The sequence below is a fragment of the Prionailurus viverrinus genome, chromosome B3 (assembly GCF_022837055.1).
Source record: "Prionailurus viverrinus isolate Anna chromosome B3, UM_Priviv_1.0, whole genome shotgun sequence".
NCBI lineage: Eukaryota > Metazoa > Chordata > Mammalia > Carnivora > Felidae > Prionailurus > Prionailurus viverrinus.
Window position 1 is genome coordinate 134,707,733 of NC_062566.1, and position 18,195 is coordinate 134,725,927.

An 18,195-nucleotide genomic window follows, 5' to 3' on the forward strand; every position below is an offset into this window, starting at 1 on the left:
GATTCCCCGAGCCACAATATTGAAATTAGGCCAGTTAATAACCCTACAGTGGCCTCTTAAGTGTGCAAGTAAAAGGAAGAGTTGCACATCTCTCATTTAAAATTTTTTTTTTAACGTTTATTCATTTTTGAGACAGAGACAGCATGAACGGGAAGGTCAGAGAGAGAGGGAGACACAGAATCTGAAACAGGCTCCAGGCTCTGAGCTGTCAGCATGGAGCCCGACGCGGGGCTCGAACTCACGGACCGCGAGATCATGACCCGAGCCGAAGGTGGACACTCCATGACTGAGCCACCCAGACGTCCCGCACATCTCTCATTTTAAGCCAAAAGCTAGAAATGTTTAGCAAGGAACACATGGAAAGCCAAGGTAGGCCAAAAGTGAGGCCTCTTGCACTAGTTAGCTGAGATGTGAACGCAAAGGGAAAGTTCTTGAAGGAAACTAATAGTGCCGCTCCGGTGAACACACAAATGATAAAGCAAAACAGCCTTACTGCTCGTGTGGAGGAAGTTGTGGTCTAGATAGATCATCAGCCAACCACCACATTCCCTTATACCAGGAAACCTCAGCCAGAGCAAGGCCTTAATTCTTCAATCCTATGAAGGGTGGGAAAGGTGAGCAAGCTGCAGAAGAGAAGTTCAAAGCTGCCAGAGGTTAGGAGGTTTAAGGAAAGACATTGTCTCCATATCATAAAAGTCTAATTCAAAGCAAGCTATCTAGAAGATACAGCTAAGCTAACTAATGAAGGCGGCCACACTAAACATTTTCCATATGAATGAAACAGCCTTCTACTGGAAGAAGATGCCTTCTAGGACTGTGATAGCTAGAGAAAAGTCAATGCCTGGCTTCAAAGGACGGGCTGACTTGTTAGGAGCTAATGTAGCAGTGACTTTAATTGGAAGCCGATGCTCATTTACCATTCCCCAAATCCCAGGGCCCTTGAGAATTACGCTAAATCCACTGTGTGCTCTATAAAATGGAACAGCTAAGCCTGGGTGACGGCACATCTGTTTACAACGTAATCTGCTAAATATTTTAAGCCCCTGTTGAGACCTGTTGAGGAAAAAAAAAAATCATTTCAAAATATTACCGCTTATCGACAATGTATACCCGATGAAGACGTGCAATGAGATGAATGTTACTTTCATGCCTGTTAACAACAGGCAGGTCTGTTCTGCAGCCCACGGATCAAGGAGTAATTTCGACTTTGGAGTCTTATTTAAGAAATACATTTTGAAAAGCTGTAGCTGTCTCATAATTCCTCTGATGGATTTGGGCAAGGTAAATTGAAAACCTAAAAAGGATTCACCATTCTAGGCGCCATGAAAACATTCATGATTTACGAGAAGAGGTCAAAATACCAACATAGAGGAGTTTGGAAGAAGTTCATTCCAGCTCTCGTGGATGATGTGGGGGGTTTCAAGACATCAGTGGAAGAAGTCACTGCAGATGTGATAGAAACAGCAGGAGAGTTAGAATTGGAAGGGCAGCCTGAAGACGGGACTGATTTGCTACAATCTCACAATAAAACTTGAACGGGTGGGCAGTTGCTTCTTCTGGATGAGCTAAGAAAGTGAGTTTCTCAAGATGGAATCTACTGGTGAAGATTGTTGAAATGACAAGGTTTAGAATATCTCATAAATCTAGCTCACAAAGCAGGAGTAGAGGTTGAGAGGATTCACTCCAATTTTGAAAGAAGTTCTACTGTGGGTAAAACACTACCAAACAGCATCACATGCTAGAGAAATGATTCTTGAAAGGAATGGTCAATCAATGGTGTGCAATTCATTGTTGTCTTATTTTAAGAAACTGCCCCAGCCACCCCAACCCTCAGCAAACACCACACTGATTCACCAACCAGCAGCCATCAACACTGAGGCAAGACCCTGCACCAACAAAAAGATTAAAACTCACCGAGCACGCAAATAATGGTTAGCATTTTTTAGCAATAAAGTATTTTTTAATTATGGTGCATCGATTTTTTTTTTTTTTTACACATAATCCTATAGCACACTTAATCGACTACACTGTAGGGTAAACACAACTTTCATATGCACTGGGAAACCAAGAAATTCACTCACTTCGTTGCAATATTCTCTTTGTTGTGGTGGTCTGGAAACCAAAATTCTCCCAAGATATGCCTATATATGAAAGCTGATTCTAAAAAAAGAATAACAAAGAAAGGGACATTACTTGTTGACATAATAGAATTAATCAATAGACCCTCCTTCCCTCACTACCAACATGACAGCTGTAAAATAAATGCTCTGGAAGCCATCCACTTAGAACTATGGCACCAGGTCGCTTACCAGTTAGCAGGAGGAGAAACGATAAGAATGAAACAAAGCTGAGCTATTACATAGTAAGACGACCAGTTGAATCACTTTCAAAATACTCACCTGCTTAGCTGCATATCGTTAGGGACAAACTAAAATCGAAATGAGGCATCTAGTGAATTCTAGAATATTTGGACTAAAGTCATTTGAAAGAATGCTGAAGAATATTTACTCCATAAAGTTTTGCACTGGTCTTGCATGAATATTTTTACATCTTGTTGATAACTTTTAAAAAAATGTTGCTGTGAGCAAGCTGTTCCCAAAGTGAGTGCGAAATTTCAAGGTGTTAATTATTGTATCAAAACAAGTTTTAGTGAGACGTATATAAAAAAGAAAAGGGGGTGGAGACAAGAAAGAAAAGAGACAAAGAGAAAGAAAAAGAGAAAGAAAAAAAAATGAAAGGCTCCCATTTGCAGACCTGTGCCTTAGCCTTGCAGAAAAATAAAAGGCGATTTCACCTTTGGACACCGCTTCAGAAAATGCTGTCGTCTATATCTTAATCCTAACAGCCCTGTTAGGCTAGTGATTTCACTCCTGTTTTACAGCCAATTTAACAGCTGAGGTAAGGTTAAAACATTATCCCAATCTCCCACAAATGGCTGCAGAGCTGGGATTCAAGGCCAAATCTGCTGAGTGCCCAGAACCTCCAAGTTGTATGAAGCTCCTGGGTCACATCCATTTTTGAGGCAATTAAATACACACACACACACACACACACACACACACACACACACACACACACACACACAGGGCGCCTGGGTGGCTCAGTCAGCTAAGCTGCCATCTCTTGATTTCTGTTGGGGTCAGGAGTTCAAGCCCCGGAGACTGGCTCGGATTCTGGCTCGGATTCCGACTCCCCCGTCTCCCCCGCCCTCTGCCCCTCCCCTGCCTGCCCCTCCCCCATGCTCTCTCTCTAAATAAATACAGTGTGTATTAAAAAAAAAATGCTGCATGGGTTAAATATCTACATTTAACAAGTTATTGTGTAGAACACAAAGCATTTCAATAGAATCAGACTGCTCCAAGACAAGGGCAGGATATATAGTCCACAAGGTCATTTGTGGTCCTGTGATAAGACAAACTGAATGTCATCTTTTAATTTGTAGGTTTAGCTGGGTACCTGCATGTATAATCTCATTTGGAAAGGTCAAAAGCCTTTCACTGGGAATGTGGATGACACCCCTGCCAGCCCCCGGGTCTCCCGGAATTGCTACCAAACAGCCCCTAAAGCCAGCGGAGCCCCATGAATCAACCAGCAACTGGACAGTGAGGACCACACGCGCTGTCGTTCCAGCGTCCTGGACACGAAACTCCATGGCCACAGCTGCTCTTTGCGCTGCAGGATTGTCACGTCCTGGTCAGACCATCCCACAGGGCAACGTGTGTGTGAGCTTTCCTGGATCAGCGGATTCAGCAGTATTTCCAGTGGTCCGCGTCAGGTAACCCCTGGGGGGTGTTTCCAGTTTCGGAATCAAAGAGACGAAAGGGAGCAGGGGTCGTCTGGCCCCTGTATCAAGGCCTCAGGAGGCCTCGAAAAAGAACTCGCCCTGCACGAGAGCACAGGGCGCCGACGCAAGCAGAGCGGGCACCTCACCCTGGCCCCACGGCCCGGCAGAGCCCGCCCCGCGCGGGAAACCGGCGGCCCCGCCCCCGCCCCAGGAACGCTCCGCCCCGCGCCCTAGGCCACGCCCCTGAAGGGTCCGCTCGTGCCCCAACTCCTTGGCAACCAGAGGGACGCTTTCTCCTTAGCTACCGGTGCGGCTGCCACCAAGGGTGAGGAAGAGGAAGTTACTGCACCCATGGAGAAAGTTATCCGGATCCAGAGGGTGTTTATAAACCTGCTGGATTCATACAGCAGCGGGAACATCGGGAAGGTGAGCAGCGGAGGGTCAGAGTGGAGTCCCAGACCTCAGCTCCCCGTTCCCCGCCCAGGCTCCTGAACCCCCGAACCCAGCGAGGGTCTGTGCCACGGGGCGCTGTCAGAGGCTCCCCTTAAGAGGGGGTTCCTGGTCCTGGGCACCAGTCTGCACGCAGAGCTCCAGCTGGAAGCCCAGGTGTTTGCAGGAGGGAGTCCGAGGGCATAGAGGTGAGGGTGCAGGGAACTAGGCCGCAGGGCAGCAGGCAGGGAGCGCAGGGCCCGCGAGACTTGGCGACTGACAAAAATGTTTCTTTCTTTCTTTCTTTTTTTAAATGTTGTATTTATTTTTGAGAAAGCCAGAGAGAGCGTGAGCAGGGGAGGGTGAGAGACAGAGGGAGACAGAGAATCTGAAGCAGGCTCCAGGCTCTGAGCTGTCAGCACAGAGCCTGACATGGGGCTCAAACTCACAACCTGTGAGATCATGACCTGAGCTGAAGTCGGACCCTTAACCGACTGAGCCACCCAGGCGCCCCCAGAAATGTTTCTTTTAAAATCAGAAGGAACCAAATGAAACGTTAGAGTCAAAGATTGTGGGTCTTTATGGCAATACAGTCATGAAATACAATTTTTCATTTGAGGGGGGGGGTGAGGAAAAGGCCCATGAAAGTCAGAAGGTGGGCCTGTTCAGCAGTTAAATGGTGCCTCAGGTGTGCTCAGCACTCCATTGATATTTGTTGCATAAATTAAAGCAGAATCCAACACAAAGGCCCACATCTGGGGGCAGGGAGGGGGTGGAGGTCAGGCTCTTGGTTTATATTCCAAATCCAATGAAAGCTACTGGATTATTGTACAAAGAGAGGCGAGCCTGATTGAGATTAGGAAAGTGGGAGGGAAGAGAATTTAGCTTTTTACTTTGCCCCCCTTTTGAGCTCTGATTATTTTTTTTTTACAGTATAATATTTTTAGAGCAAATTTTCTTTTCTTTCCATTTGTAGAGATCTTTTGCAAAAGCTTATCAGTAACAGAATTTTCAGTTATTCCTTAATTCACCTGGACCTCTAGCTCTGGCCTTTTAGGTAATTGCTGTTCTCTGTACCAAGCACCATTTGAGTGGGAATAAGAAGTCTATAAGAGGCCAGGTCTCTGGTCTTCAGGTTCCCAGCCCAGCTGGGCAACGCCACCCGCTCCCCACAGCCCCTGCTCCCCCCCTCTCTGTCCCCGGGACAGAGCAGTGTGGCGGGTGTGGTACGTGTGCAGCCTTGAGATCCCAGGGTCCAGCTGTACCCCTCCCTGCCCGTGCAATCTTGGGCAAGTTACTTCCAGCTGGGCATCTCTTTCCTCATCTGTGAAATGAGATAATAAAATTGAATGTGTATGTTTGAGAGAGAAATGAAAATATACATGACATACTTGGAAGAATTATCTTCCAGTAAGAGGTTGAACCTGCTAATCTTGCATTACTAACTCAAAGTGACATTTATCAAAATAAATGAGGTGGGACTTCCTGTTTGTTTCGTTTTGGTTTGCTTTTCCTCCCACGGTGTAATAATATCGTGATTACATATGTGTTTAATATGTAAATTAAAACCATTCTTTTTTTTTTTATTTTTTAACATTTATTTATTTTTGAGACAGAAAGAGACAGAGCATGAACGGGGGAGGGGCAGAGAGAGAGGGAGACACAGAATCGGAAGCAGGCTCCAGGCTCTGAGCCATCAGCCCAGAGCCCGACGCGGGGCTCGAACTCACGGACCGCGAGATTGTGGCCTGAGCCGAAGTCGGACGCTCAACCGACTGAGCCACCCAGGCGCCCCTAAAACCATTCTTATAAAGTATACATACATATTATATATACATACATATACATTTGTGTATACACACACACACACACACACACACACACGTATATATGAAACTCTTTAACATTTCATAAGCCACTCCCAAGGATAACTTCTGTAAAATAAAAAGTGAAACTTCGCCAACTTCATTCTATTTCATTGCTTGTAAAGGTAGCCACTGGCCACATGTGGCTATTGAACGTTTCAATGTGGCGAATCCAAATGGAGATTAGCCTACCGTCAGTGTAAAATGCACATCGAATTTCAAAGACTCAGTGTGAACAAAAAGGAACATAAAAGATCTCATTAATAATTTTTTTCCACTGATTACATGTTAAACTGATAATATTTTGAATCTGTTGGGTAAAGAAAACATTATTTAAATTAGTTACACGGGTTTCTTTTTACTGCTGTTAATGTGGCAACTAGCCAATTTAACTTACCTGAGTTGATCACATTACACTGCTACATTTCTATTAGACAAGATCATCATGGTGACCACAGCTCTGCTCTGCCCACTGCCAGAGCAGGGCAATATTCTTAACACCTTCTTTAAGTTCTCTGGGCCTGGCTTCCTCATCTATAAAAGAGAGTGCCATTGGGGCACCCGGGTGGCTCAGTCGGTTGAGCATCTGACTCTTGATTTTGGCTCAGGTCATGATCTCCAGGATGGGGAGGTCAAGCCCTGCATCAGGCTCTGCACTGACAGTGCGGAGCCTGCTTGAGATTCTCCCTCTCTCTCTGCCCCTCCCTTGCATGCACTCTCTCTTTCTCAAAAATAAATAATAAACTTTAAAAACACTTTAAAATTAGGGTGCCATTATAGTACCCGCTTGGCCGTGTTACTGGGGTCATTGTTAGTTTCAGCAAACCACCAGGGTAAAACGCATCGGCTATGCACGTGGGGTACCTCTAGCAAGCCCTCAAGAATGGTCGGTGTTTAGAATCATTCCAACTGTCTACCCTTTCTCTAAGTTGTCCTTAGTATTTTCTTAGCAAGTTTGTGTTTTCTTGCAGTTCCTGTCTAACTGTGTAGTCGGGGCTTCACTTGAAGAAATCACAGAAGAAGAGGAAGAAGAAGAAAGTAAGTCAGCCATGGAAGCCTCATCCAAACTGAAGGACGGCACGTTCCAGATCGTGGGTACGCTTTCCAAGCTCGAAGGCGTTCGGCCCAACTTTGCCGTGGAGACATACAGCGTAAGTCCAGGTGGTTTTTGCTAAGAGTCGACCGAGGGCAGAGTCACCTTGCGCTCCAACACCTTCACAATATGCTGTTATTCTCTGCTTCTCCTTCTCTCTTCCGCACACATGGGGGTGCAGGAAGGTGTGGGACAGGTGGAGGCAGGTCTTTCTCCCCTGACGGAGAACAACCATTGTCTCCACTTTAAATGTGTGCCTGGAGCAAAGAATTTAAATGAGATACTCCTGGAAGGGATGGATCTAATTTGGACTTGCAGACTCACAGAATCTTCTAAACTGTGTTCAAAATGCGTGCTGCCCCTCACTACCCAACTACGGTGGGCGCTTTCTGGGAGGGAGAAACCTCCTTTGGTAATAAGCCACTAGGAAATAACATATCATTATGTTGCTGTCTTACTGAGAAACTGTGCGGCCGTTGTTGAACCCAACTCTGTGCTCGGGAGTTAAATATAACACGAAGACAGAGTGTGGGGATAAAGAGGAACGATAGTTTTATTACTTTGCCAGGCAAAGGAGGCTACAGCAGGCTAATGCCTTCAAAACTGCAGACCCTTCCGGTTAAAAAATGGGCAGGAGACACGAACAGACATTTTTCCAGCAAGACATCCAGATGGCTGACACATGGAAAGATGCTCAACATCACGCATCATCAGGGAAATACGAATCAAAATCACATTGAGATACCGCCTCACACCTGCCAGAATGGCGAAAATCAACAACACAGGGAAAAAAAATCAAATCAAATCAACAACACGGGACACAACAGGGGTTGGCGAGGATGTGGAGAAAGGGGAGCCCTCTTACACTGCTCGTGGGAATGCTGGTAGCACGGAGGCTGCTCGGATTCTCTCTCTCCCTCTCTCTCTGCCCCTCCCTCCTCTCTCTCTCTCTCTCTCTCTCTCTCTCTCTCTCTCTCAAAAATAAATAAATAACCTTTAAAAAAAAGTTAAAAATAGAACTACCCTACCAGCCAGCAATTGCACTACTAGGTTTTTACCCACAGGATACAAAACTACTGATTCAAAGGACTATATGAACCCTGATGTTTATAGCAGCTTCATCAACAATAGCCAAATTATGGATAGAGCCCAAAGTCCACTGACTGATGAACAGATAAGAAGATGTGGGGTGTGTGTGTGTGTGTGTGTGTGTGTGTGTATACATACATATATATATATATATATATATACACACATATATATATACACATATAATGGAATATTACTCGGCCATTAGAAAGAATGAAATCTTGCCATTTGCAACGATGTGTGGATGGAGCTAGAGATTTTTATGCTAAGTGAAATAAGTCAGAGAAAGACAAATACCGTATGATGTCACTCATATGAAAACAGATGAGGGGCACCTGGGGGGCTCAGTTGGTTGAGCGTCCGACTTTGGCTCAGGTCGTGATCTCGCAGTTCAGGAGTTCGAGCCCCACATCAGACTAGCTCCTGTCAGCCTGTCAGCACAGAGCCTGCTTCAGATTCTCTGTCCCCCGCTCTCTGCTCCTCCCCCCGCTTGCACTCTCCCAAAAATAAATAATTTTTTTTAAATAAATAAAACAGATGAATATAGGGGGGAAAGAGAGAGAGAGAGAGAAAGAAGTAAACCAGGAAACAGACTCTTAACTATTGAGAACAGTTACCGGAGGGGTGCAGTGGGGGTGCGTGGGCTAACTGGGTGATGGGCATTAAGGAGGACGCTTGCCGCGTTGATCAACAGGTGTTGTATGTAAGTGACGAACCACTAAATTCTACCTCTGAAACTAATTACACTGTAGGTTACGTAACTGGCATTTAAACAAAAACTTGAAAACAACAACAGCAGCAAACTGCAGACCCACCCTTCAGGGTGGTCTCAGGGCTGGCACCTGCCATCCAAGTCTGGTTACTAAGTGTACATTGAGGTCAGCGGGATGTCAGTATCCATACGGTGTTCCTGGAGCAAAGGATTCTACAGAGAAACAAGTGAAGAGGAGAGGGGGGCTTCAAGAACAAAGAGGAGAAGCATCTGTTCCCTTTCAAGTCAAGCCTCGCTGAACCACCAGTGTGTCCAACTTAATTTCCCACCGTCTTCACGTTTCTCTAGCAGTTTCACTGCCCCCCGCATGACAAATTCTACACACACAACCTGAGACATTTGAATGCCTCCAGTAGGGGTGTCAGCCTCTCATCAGCCTGCCTGCCGCTCTTCAGACCCTGCCATACAGCTCTGCACACGCCGTACCCTGGAACGGACTTTCCTCTGCCAACCCCACCCAGCCCTGTTGGTTCCGCAGGACTTAACTCAGGATGTCATCTCCTCCAGGAAGCCCTCGGTGATTCCCACTTCTTCCCCACTCCCCGTTTGGAATCCGAGCTCTTTTCTTGGACTCCCACAGCATCTTTACCTGCCTACATCATCCCACTTTTCCCACTCTATTGTTATTATCTGTCTGTTGTGGGTCACACTGCCCCAGATGGTTAGCCTTAAGAATAGACCGAGCCTCACTTATTCCCCTGTTTATCCGTGCGTCTTTGGCATGTATCACATTAACTGGCTGAAAGCAGCCCTCAATAAACACTTGTGAAATGAACGGAAGAGTCCTCTCCCCCCAACCTGCCATCTTAGGGAACTTTCTCCACCACTTACCCCCTTTCACCCTCTTCTGGGTCTTCAGTCACCACTGGCTTCTTTCTTTCGGCCTATACATGTGTTCAGTGCGCACATCTTTTGAACTTCATTCGAACTTCCTGGTGGCTACCAGCCTCTTTCTCCGCCCCTGGCCCCTGCCCCCTCAGAGAGGGTCCAGCCACAGAAAATACCGTGACCCGTGTCACTGGCCTAATTCCCAAAGTCCTGTCTTACCTGGCTTCCCAGGAGAAAGTCTCCTTCCCTCTTCTGCGGTCTTTACCCCCTGACTTCCCTCGTGCGTCTGAACACTCCTTGTTCCACTGGCTCCTTTTCCTCTTTCTGCCCTTTAAATGCGCTTTTCCCCAGAACTCCCTCCTTCCTCGTAATGGATGTCCCTCCTCAAGCTTCTCTGGTCCTATGGCTCCAGCTCCCCCATACGAGCCAATGCCTTTCAAATCTGTCTCCAGCCCTGTTGACCAGCAAATCCAACTGCCCCCTGGTGCACTCCCCCAGATGTCCTGCTGGCACTTCTAGTTCAGTAGGCCCCCAAATGAAATTTATTTTCCTCCTCTACAAAACCACTCTGCCTTTCAGCCTCCTAATTTTGATGAAGGACCTGGATCTGTTTGAGCTGTTTAAGGGCTGCAAGTCATAGGGGGAAAAGGCAAGGCAAACTGGCTTAGTAAAGAAGGAAATTCTTCAGTTTATGTGGCTGGTTGTCTCAGGGAAGAGGCAGCTTCAGGGCTGGCGTGATCCAGGGGCTGCAGCTCCCTTTTCTGCCCCTTCCTGGCCTCTCCCTTCCTTTAAGGGTGACGTCACTCTTGGGCTGGGAGCAAGGCGGCAACGGTCCAGGGCCTCACGTTCACACACAGCAACACCGCGGTGAAGAGAACTTCCGGAAGTCCTCTGAGAAAGGAGGATGAACAATCCCGCGGGCCCCTGCAGGCGTCTCCTTGAATCTCACGGTGTGGAAGTGAGTCACATGCCCATTCCTGAACGGATCACTGTACCCTGAGATCAATAAAGCCCAGCCCTGAAGCTAGGGAGTGGAGTTCAGATCCCCAGGCTGAGAAGGGAGCACCTGAACAAAACTGGGGTTCTGTCGGGAAAGGAGAAGAGGAAATGGACGTTTGTGTCCTCCGGACCGTCCATCACGCACTCCCCGCTACCGCAGCTGTGGGCTCGTGGCGCCCCCTCTTGGTCACGAGGTCCTCACCTGGGCGCCTCACAGCCTCTCCACGAGGTGCCCCCTTCCCCTTAGCGTGGCCATTTGCGTTAGTTCAGATCTTTACCTGCGCCCACCATTTACACTGGAGTTCGGATCCGTGAACGTGTCTCGAGCGTCCTAAGGATCCACAGATGCGCGTGGAGCTCACACCTCGCAGGGACTCGCACACAAACACGCAGCCCCACGGCAGTGCAGTGGGCAAGACCGCAGAGGTGTGGACACAGCAGCATCTGAAAAGGGCAGCTGATGAGCGCTGGGTCTTAGGTACGGAGCCAGGCAGATGTAGCTGCACACCCTTCCTACCACACAGACCAGCCCCCCCTCACCCCCCCCACCCCCACCCCCCTCAGCTCCTCTGGTCTGGAGATCGCGGAGCCTCCATCCAGGATGGAGGATGGTCCACTACTGGGAGAAGCTGGGACGGAGGCCCGGCCTCTAGGGCTGAGTAGAGACTGCCAGGCAGATAAGGGACCAAGGAAATGTCACACAAGGCGGGAACACATGGGGAAGTGTGTGGTATGCTTTAGAATAGGAAAAACATCAGCATAGCTAGAGCATGGGTTGCAGGGAACCAAGGAGAAGAGGCAAGGGTGGCATGGAAGGTGAGAGAGAGCAGAGGATGGAAAACATTAGGCTGCTCTAGTTTGTGGAAGGTGCCTCTGCCTGGCTCAGCAAGCCATCTACTATTCCAGGCTCTGCTGAATGAGCTCGTATTCACTCTTCAATCCAACTCAAATGTCACCTCCCAGGAGCCTTAATCACATATTCCTCCTGGTCTATCAAACCTCAGATGTACCTCTATGATAGCCCTTTCTATACTGGGGGCTGCCATGTAAGGCTGGGCAGGTTGCACACTGTGTAAGGGCGCCTGCCTAAGGACATGAGTAGGAGCTGTGTTCTGCTGGGTTCAGAGTGCCCCAGAGTAGGTGCCACCTTATAATTTCCCCACAAAGAGCAGATTGCCTTTTTCTAATTTGTTCAAAGGCTTCTTATATCCTTAGATATGTCCTTGTCTGCATTAGACTGTAATTTGCTATAAGTTTTCCCAACAAAACACACACACACACACACACACACACACACACACACAATGCTCCTTAGTGTAAACAACCAGACATTATTCATTTTGCCTCTATCCTCGGGGTCAAACACAAGGCCCCCAAATGTTGGATGGGTAAACAAACGAATGCCCAAATGTGGTCACGCAACGTCTGATCAGGGTGGCCATCCTCTTGGAAACGTGCCTGTTTCACCCGAAATCCAGCTATGATTTCACATGCGTGTGCGTGTTTCTTTGGACGCCGCTCTCACACGCTGTCACGGGCTGGAATCATAGATGCTTTCTCTTCTTTCTCTTGGGCAGCATCTGGAGCACACGCCTTCCATTTGTCCAGTGACTTTCTTCCTTCCTTTCCCACGTCATTTCTGAATCTAGATCGGTCTCAGGTGCGTTGGGAGAGCAGGGTCGTCCTGTGTCGTCTCACTATTGAAAAATTAAAAACTGATGTTTGGATCGGCATTTTCAGAGTGTCTTCCCTTCTGCCCATTCAGCCCAGAAAAGAAACAGAATGGAGCGTATTATGGATTGAACTGTGTCTCCCCGAAAAAAGATCTGTTGAAGCCCTAACCCCAGAAAGCTCACGATGTGACCTATTTGGAGATAGGTCTTCACAGAGGAAATTGAGTTAAAAGGAGGTCATTGGGGTGGACCCCTCACCCAATACGACCGACATCCTTACCAAAAGGGAAAACTTGGACCCAGACACGTCTACAGGGAGAACACCTGGGAAGAGGAAGGCGGAGATGTGGTTGATGCATTAACCAGCCAAGGAATCCCAGAGATTTCCTGAGAGGCACCAGAAGCTAGGAGAGAGCCACGGAGCTGAATCTCCATCACAGCCTTCCAAAGGGACCGGCCCTGCCGACACCTCGATCTTGGACTTGTGGCCTCCAGACCGTGGGACATGAATTTCTGTGGTTTAAGCCACTCAGTTTGTGGCCAGGGAGGAACAGCTACCTAAAACACAGTGATCACCAAAGTTACTTTTGTCTAATGTAAGCACTTTTATATTTCCACCCATTAAACGTTCCTGTGTTTTCGAAATATTCCCAACTGTCGACTGTAATAAGCCACCTTGCATGTACGAAGAGAACGGATGAATGCCATCGTGAGGGTTCTGAAACCATCACATTCGTCACTCATCAGCACTTCTGAGCGATTCAGGATATATAATGGCTCAAGTAATCTTGCATAGAGTTTGCATTAGTTTCAAATGCCTCACACATTTTTCTTCCAGTATGTTCTAATTCTTCCCTTCTGAATTGGGGTTTAAACAGCCTGCAGAAATAGTACCTAAAATCATTATGCAATTTTTTAATCATCTGTTCCCAGCTATTTTCATAAACTTATTTGTTACTTGGAAACTACACACAGAAGAGAGCCAAAATTTCGTTTTAAATAGAAACCCTGCAAATGATTCCTGTAGGACACTTCATCTGCCGTATATCTAATTTGGAAATTGTCATTCCAGCTAAATATTAAGGTTAGCGCCTTGCAACAAATGACTGTCGCATCTCTTTTTCAGAACATCTCTCGGGAGGACCTTCTCATGCGCCTCCTGGAGTGTGACATCATCATTTATAACATCACCGAGAACCCACAGCAAGCAGAGGAGGCCATCTGGGCAGTCTCTGGTCAGTGAACTTCTTTCTTTTGTCTCCAGGGATGCTGCTTTTGTGCAACTTACTTAACCCAAGAGTCATCTAATGAACACGAGGCGAATTAGGACCGTGGGAAAACTGACCTGAGACTTACCTAAAACCTGAAATGAAATTAGGCTAATGAGGGGCGCCTGGGTGGCTCAGTCGGCTGAGCGTTCAACTTTTGATTTAGGCTCAGGTCATGATCCCAGAGTCGTGGGATCGAGCCCCGTGTTGGGCTCTGAGTGTGCAGCCTATTAAGATTCTCTCTCTCTCCCTCTGCCCCTCTCCCCCATTTGTGTGTGCGTGCTCTCTCTCTCTCTCTTTCTCTGATAAAAAAAAAAAAAGCTGATGAATATTCATCAGCCTTTGGATAGTGTTAAAAGATAAACCGAGGCATATGAGAATCTTTAAGAGTTTATTTGAGCAAAACTCGGTTCACGAGAACACGCCATGCCGGAAGCGGCTTGGAGAGCTTCACCAACAGGGGCCAGGGGAAAGACTTACAGAGCAAAGGCAGAGCAAAGTGAGGAAGTTATTTGATTGGCTATAGTGTACTCAGCTGGCTTACCTGGAAGAGGCTAGTTGACTGTGACTGGTTGTCCTTAGGTGTTGGTTTCCAAACCTTGCAGCCTGTAACAGACTTAGGTTTTGATTTGTTCATGTGGACTAACTACTATGGCCTTAGAGTCAGCTGAGACTTCATGGCCCCCTTGTTTGATTAAACAATGGGTGGGGTGCCTGAGGGGCTCATTTGGTTGGGCATCCCACTCTTGACTTCGGCTCAGGTCATGATCACACAGTTCGTGAGTTCGAGCCCCCACGTTGGGCTGTGCGCTGACAGTGTGGAGCCTGCTTGGGATTCTCTCTCTCTTCTCTCTGTCCCCTCACCTTAAAGTAAATAAACAAACTTAAAAAGCAACTTTTATAAAAAAAATAAATATATGAAATAAGCAATGGGTGCTTCCAAAGGATAGAACATTTTTTTTAAATGTTTATTTTTTGAGAGAGAGAGAGAGAGCACAAGCAGGGGCAGGACAGAGAGAGAGACAGAGAGAGAGAGGGAATCCCAAGCAGATTCCATGCTGTCCGTGCAGAGCCTGACACGGGGCTCGAACCCAGGAGCCATGAGATCGTGACTTGAGCCGAAGTCAGATGCTTCACCAACCGGGCCACCCAGGCACCCCAAGGATAGTACGTTTTTAATCATTAAAGGAAATAACTTTCAAAATTCAACGTGTATTCATTCTACAGGCACTGCTTAAGGAGGTGCGGTCGAAGGTACTGGGGAGATACAAAGACAAATAAGAAAAAGATTATACCCTCAAGGCCCCTGTAGCCCCGCAGGAGAGCTAAGGCACACGTGAGGAACTCTGATGCAGGACAGAGAATGGCATGTTTATCAGACAGGTATCACAAGGGGGATGTGACTTTAAGAGGAGAGGAGTTATTTCTTAGGTTCCAATAAAACTTCATTTATAAAAACAGGCGCTACGTTGCCAACCCTCGAATAAGATGAACAGCAAAGTGACATTTTGGCTTAAATGAAAAGAAATGGGACAGAGCCTCGCAAATGACCGTACCATACTCAGGGAAATGATGGAGAAGTATCGTCCGCGGATGTGTGAGATTCCTCAGGAGCTTAGAGCGTTTGATTTCTCTGTTTTAACTGTGCCTACATTTCATCCAGTAGGGAACAAATCAAAACCAGGAACATTGTGTCATCTTTTGAAACAGATTCTTTGAAAGCCTACTTTCTGCATTTTGTCCCTTTGCAAACATTTACAGATGATGTGTAACCGCGCCTTCTGAAATAATTGCACCACTTAAAAATCATAATTAGAGCTAACATGTAATGAATCCCTATTTTGAGTCAGGCTTTGAACATTGATTTTTCTATATAATGTATTCTTGTAATTAAATTTTTTTTTTTTCTGAAATGAAACCTGGACATGTTTGGGGGCATTTGGGTGACTCAGCTGGTTAAGCGTCTGACTTCGGCTCAGGTCATGATCTCACCGTTGGTGAGTTCGAGCCCGTGTCAGGTTCAGTGCTGACAGCTCAGAGCCTGGAGCCTGCTTTAGATTCTGTGTCTCTGTTTCCCTCTGCCTCTCGCCTGCTCGCTCTCTCTCTCTCTCTCTCTCTCTCAATCTCCCAAAAATAAACAGACATTAAAAAACTAAAACAAACCTGAACATGTTTGGAAAATTAAGAAGCACAGTAGGGCTTAGAATAAAAAGTTATGATGCCCTGAATACCCTTTCAACTCTATCCCTATACCCCAAGAGAAACCTCGTTTAACCTACTTGTGCTTTTTTTCCTACGTAAAAATACCAGCATTGATGTCCTGTGATTATGAATTTTAGACGTTAACCACTGCCCTCCAGCTGTGACAGATGGGTTTTAGCTCCTCATAGGACCCGCCCACCCTGTTCCTCAAGAGACCATAATCATTTCTCAAACGTGAGCTTTAAAATGTAGAATGTGTGTTACTGCTTCCTCCTTCATTCTAATAAAGACATTTAATATACATTCGTTGGTTTATTTTAAACATAATTTATTGTCAAACTGGTTTCCGTACAACACCCAGTGCTCATCCCAACAGGTGCCCTCCTCATTGCCCATCGCCCACTTTCCCCTCCCTCCCACCCCCCATCAACCCTCAGTTTATTCTCGGTTTTTAAGAGTCTCTTTTTTTTTTAAAGATGTTTTCTTTTTTTTTTCAATTTTTTTAACGTTTATTTACTTTTGAGACAGAGAGAGACAAAGCATGAATGGGGGAGGGGCAGAGAGAGAGGGAGACACAGAATCGGAAACAGGCTCCAGGCTCTGAGCTGTCAGCACAGAGCCCGACGCGGGGCTCGAACTCACTGACCGCGAGATCATGACCTGAGCCGAAGTCGGACGCTTAGCCGACTGAGCCACCCAGGCGCCCCCTTTAAGAGTCTCTTATGGTTTGGCTCTCTCCCTCTTTTTTTTTCTTTCCCCTCCCCCATGGTCTTCTGTTAAGTTTCTCAAGTTCCTCATATGAGTGAAAACATATGGTGTCTGTCTTTCTCTGACTTATTTCACTTAGCATAATACCCTCCAGTTCCATCCAAGTTGTTGCAAACGGCAGGATTTCATGCTTGCTCATTGCCAAGTAGTATTCCATGGTATATATAAACCACATCTTCTTTATCCATTCATCAGTTGATGGACATTTAGGCTCTTTCCATAATTTGGCTATTGTTGAAAGTGCTGCTATAAACATTGGGGTCCAAGTGCCCCTATGCATCAGCACTCCTGCCTGTATCCCTTGGGTAAATTCCTAGCAGTGCTATTGCTGGGTCATAGGGTAGATCTATTTTTAATTTTTTGCGGAACCTCCACACTATTTTCCAGACCGGCTGCACCAGTTTGCAATGCCACCAACAGTGCAAGAGGGTTCCCGTTTCTCCACATCCTTGCCAGCATCTATAGTCTCCTGAGTTGTTCATTTTAGCCACTCTGACCGGCATGAGGTGGTATCTCAGTGTAGTTTTGATTTCTGTTTCCCCGATGATGAATAATGTTGAGCATCTTTTCATGTCTGTTGGCCATCTGGATGTCTTCTTTGGAAAAGTGTCTATTCGTGTCTTCTGCCCATTTCTTCACTGGATTATTTGTTTTTTGGGTGTGGAGTTTGGTGAGTTCTTTATATAGATTTTAGATACTAGCCCTTTATCTGATATGTCACTTGCAAATATCTTTTCCCATTCCGTTGGTTGCCTTTTAGTTTTGTTGATTGTTTCCTTCGCAGTGCAGAAGCTTTTTATCTTGATGAGGTCCCAATAGTTCATTTTTGCTTTTAATTCTCCTTTGGAGATGTGTCGAGTAAAAAATTGCTATGGCTGAGATCAAAGAGGTTGTTGCCCACTTTCTCCTCTAGAGTTTTGATGGCTTCCTGTCTAACATTCAAGTCCTTTATCCATTTGAGTTTATTTTTGTGAATGGTGTAAGAAAGTGGTCTAGTTTCATTCTTCTGCATATTGCTGTCCAGTTCTCCCAGCACCATTTGTTAAAGAGACTGTCTTTGGGACGCCTGGGTGGCTCATTCGGTTAAGCGGCCGACTTCGGCCCGGGTCATGATCTCACGGCCGGTGAGTTCGAGCCCCGTGTCGGGCTCTGTGCTGACAGCTCGGAGCCTGGAGCCTGTTTCAGATTCTGTGTCTCCCTCTCTCTGACCCTCCTCCGTTCATGCTCTGTCTCTCTCTGTCTCAAAAATAAATAAACGTTAAAAAAAAATTAAAAAAAAAAAGACTGTCTTTTCTCCATTGGATATTCTTTCCTGCTTTGTCAAAGATTAGTTGGCCATACATTTGTGGGTCCAATTCTGGAGTCTCTATTCTATTCCATTGGTCTATGTGTCTGTTTTTGTGCCAATACCATGCTGTCTTGACG

The 18,195-nt window shown here is 46.4% G+C and overlaps 1 protein-coding gene across 1 annotated transcript in view; it reads left to right on the top strand.

Annotated features, from left to right (window-relative positions):
• Positions 1–3,503: 3,503 nt before the first annotated feature.
• Positions 3,504–18,195, top strand: part of AK7 (adenylate kinase 7) — a 71,428-nt gene continuing 56,736 nt past the window's right edge. The window contains exons 1-4 of the mRNA XM_047863065.1: positions 3,504–3,602; positions 4,019–4,210; positions 7,050–7,229; positions 13,659–13,767. Coding sequence (XP_047719021.1) covers positions 3,504–3,602; positions 4,019–4,210; positions 7,050–7,229; positions 13,659–13,767 — 580 coding nt within the window. The remainder of the gene's footprint in view (positions 3,603–4,018; positions 4,211–7,049; positions 7,230–13,658; positions 13,768–18,195) is intronic.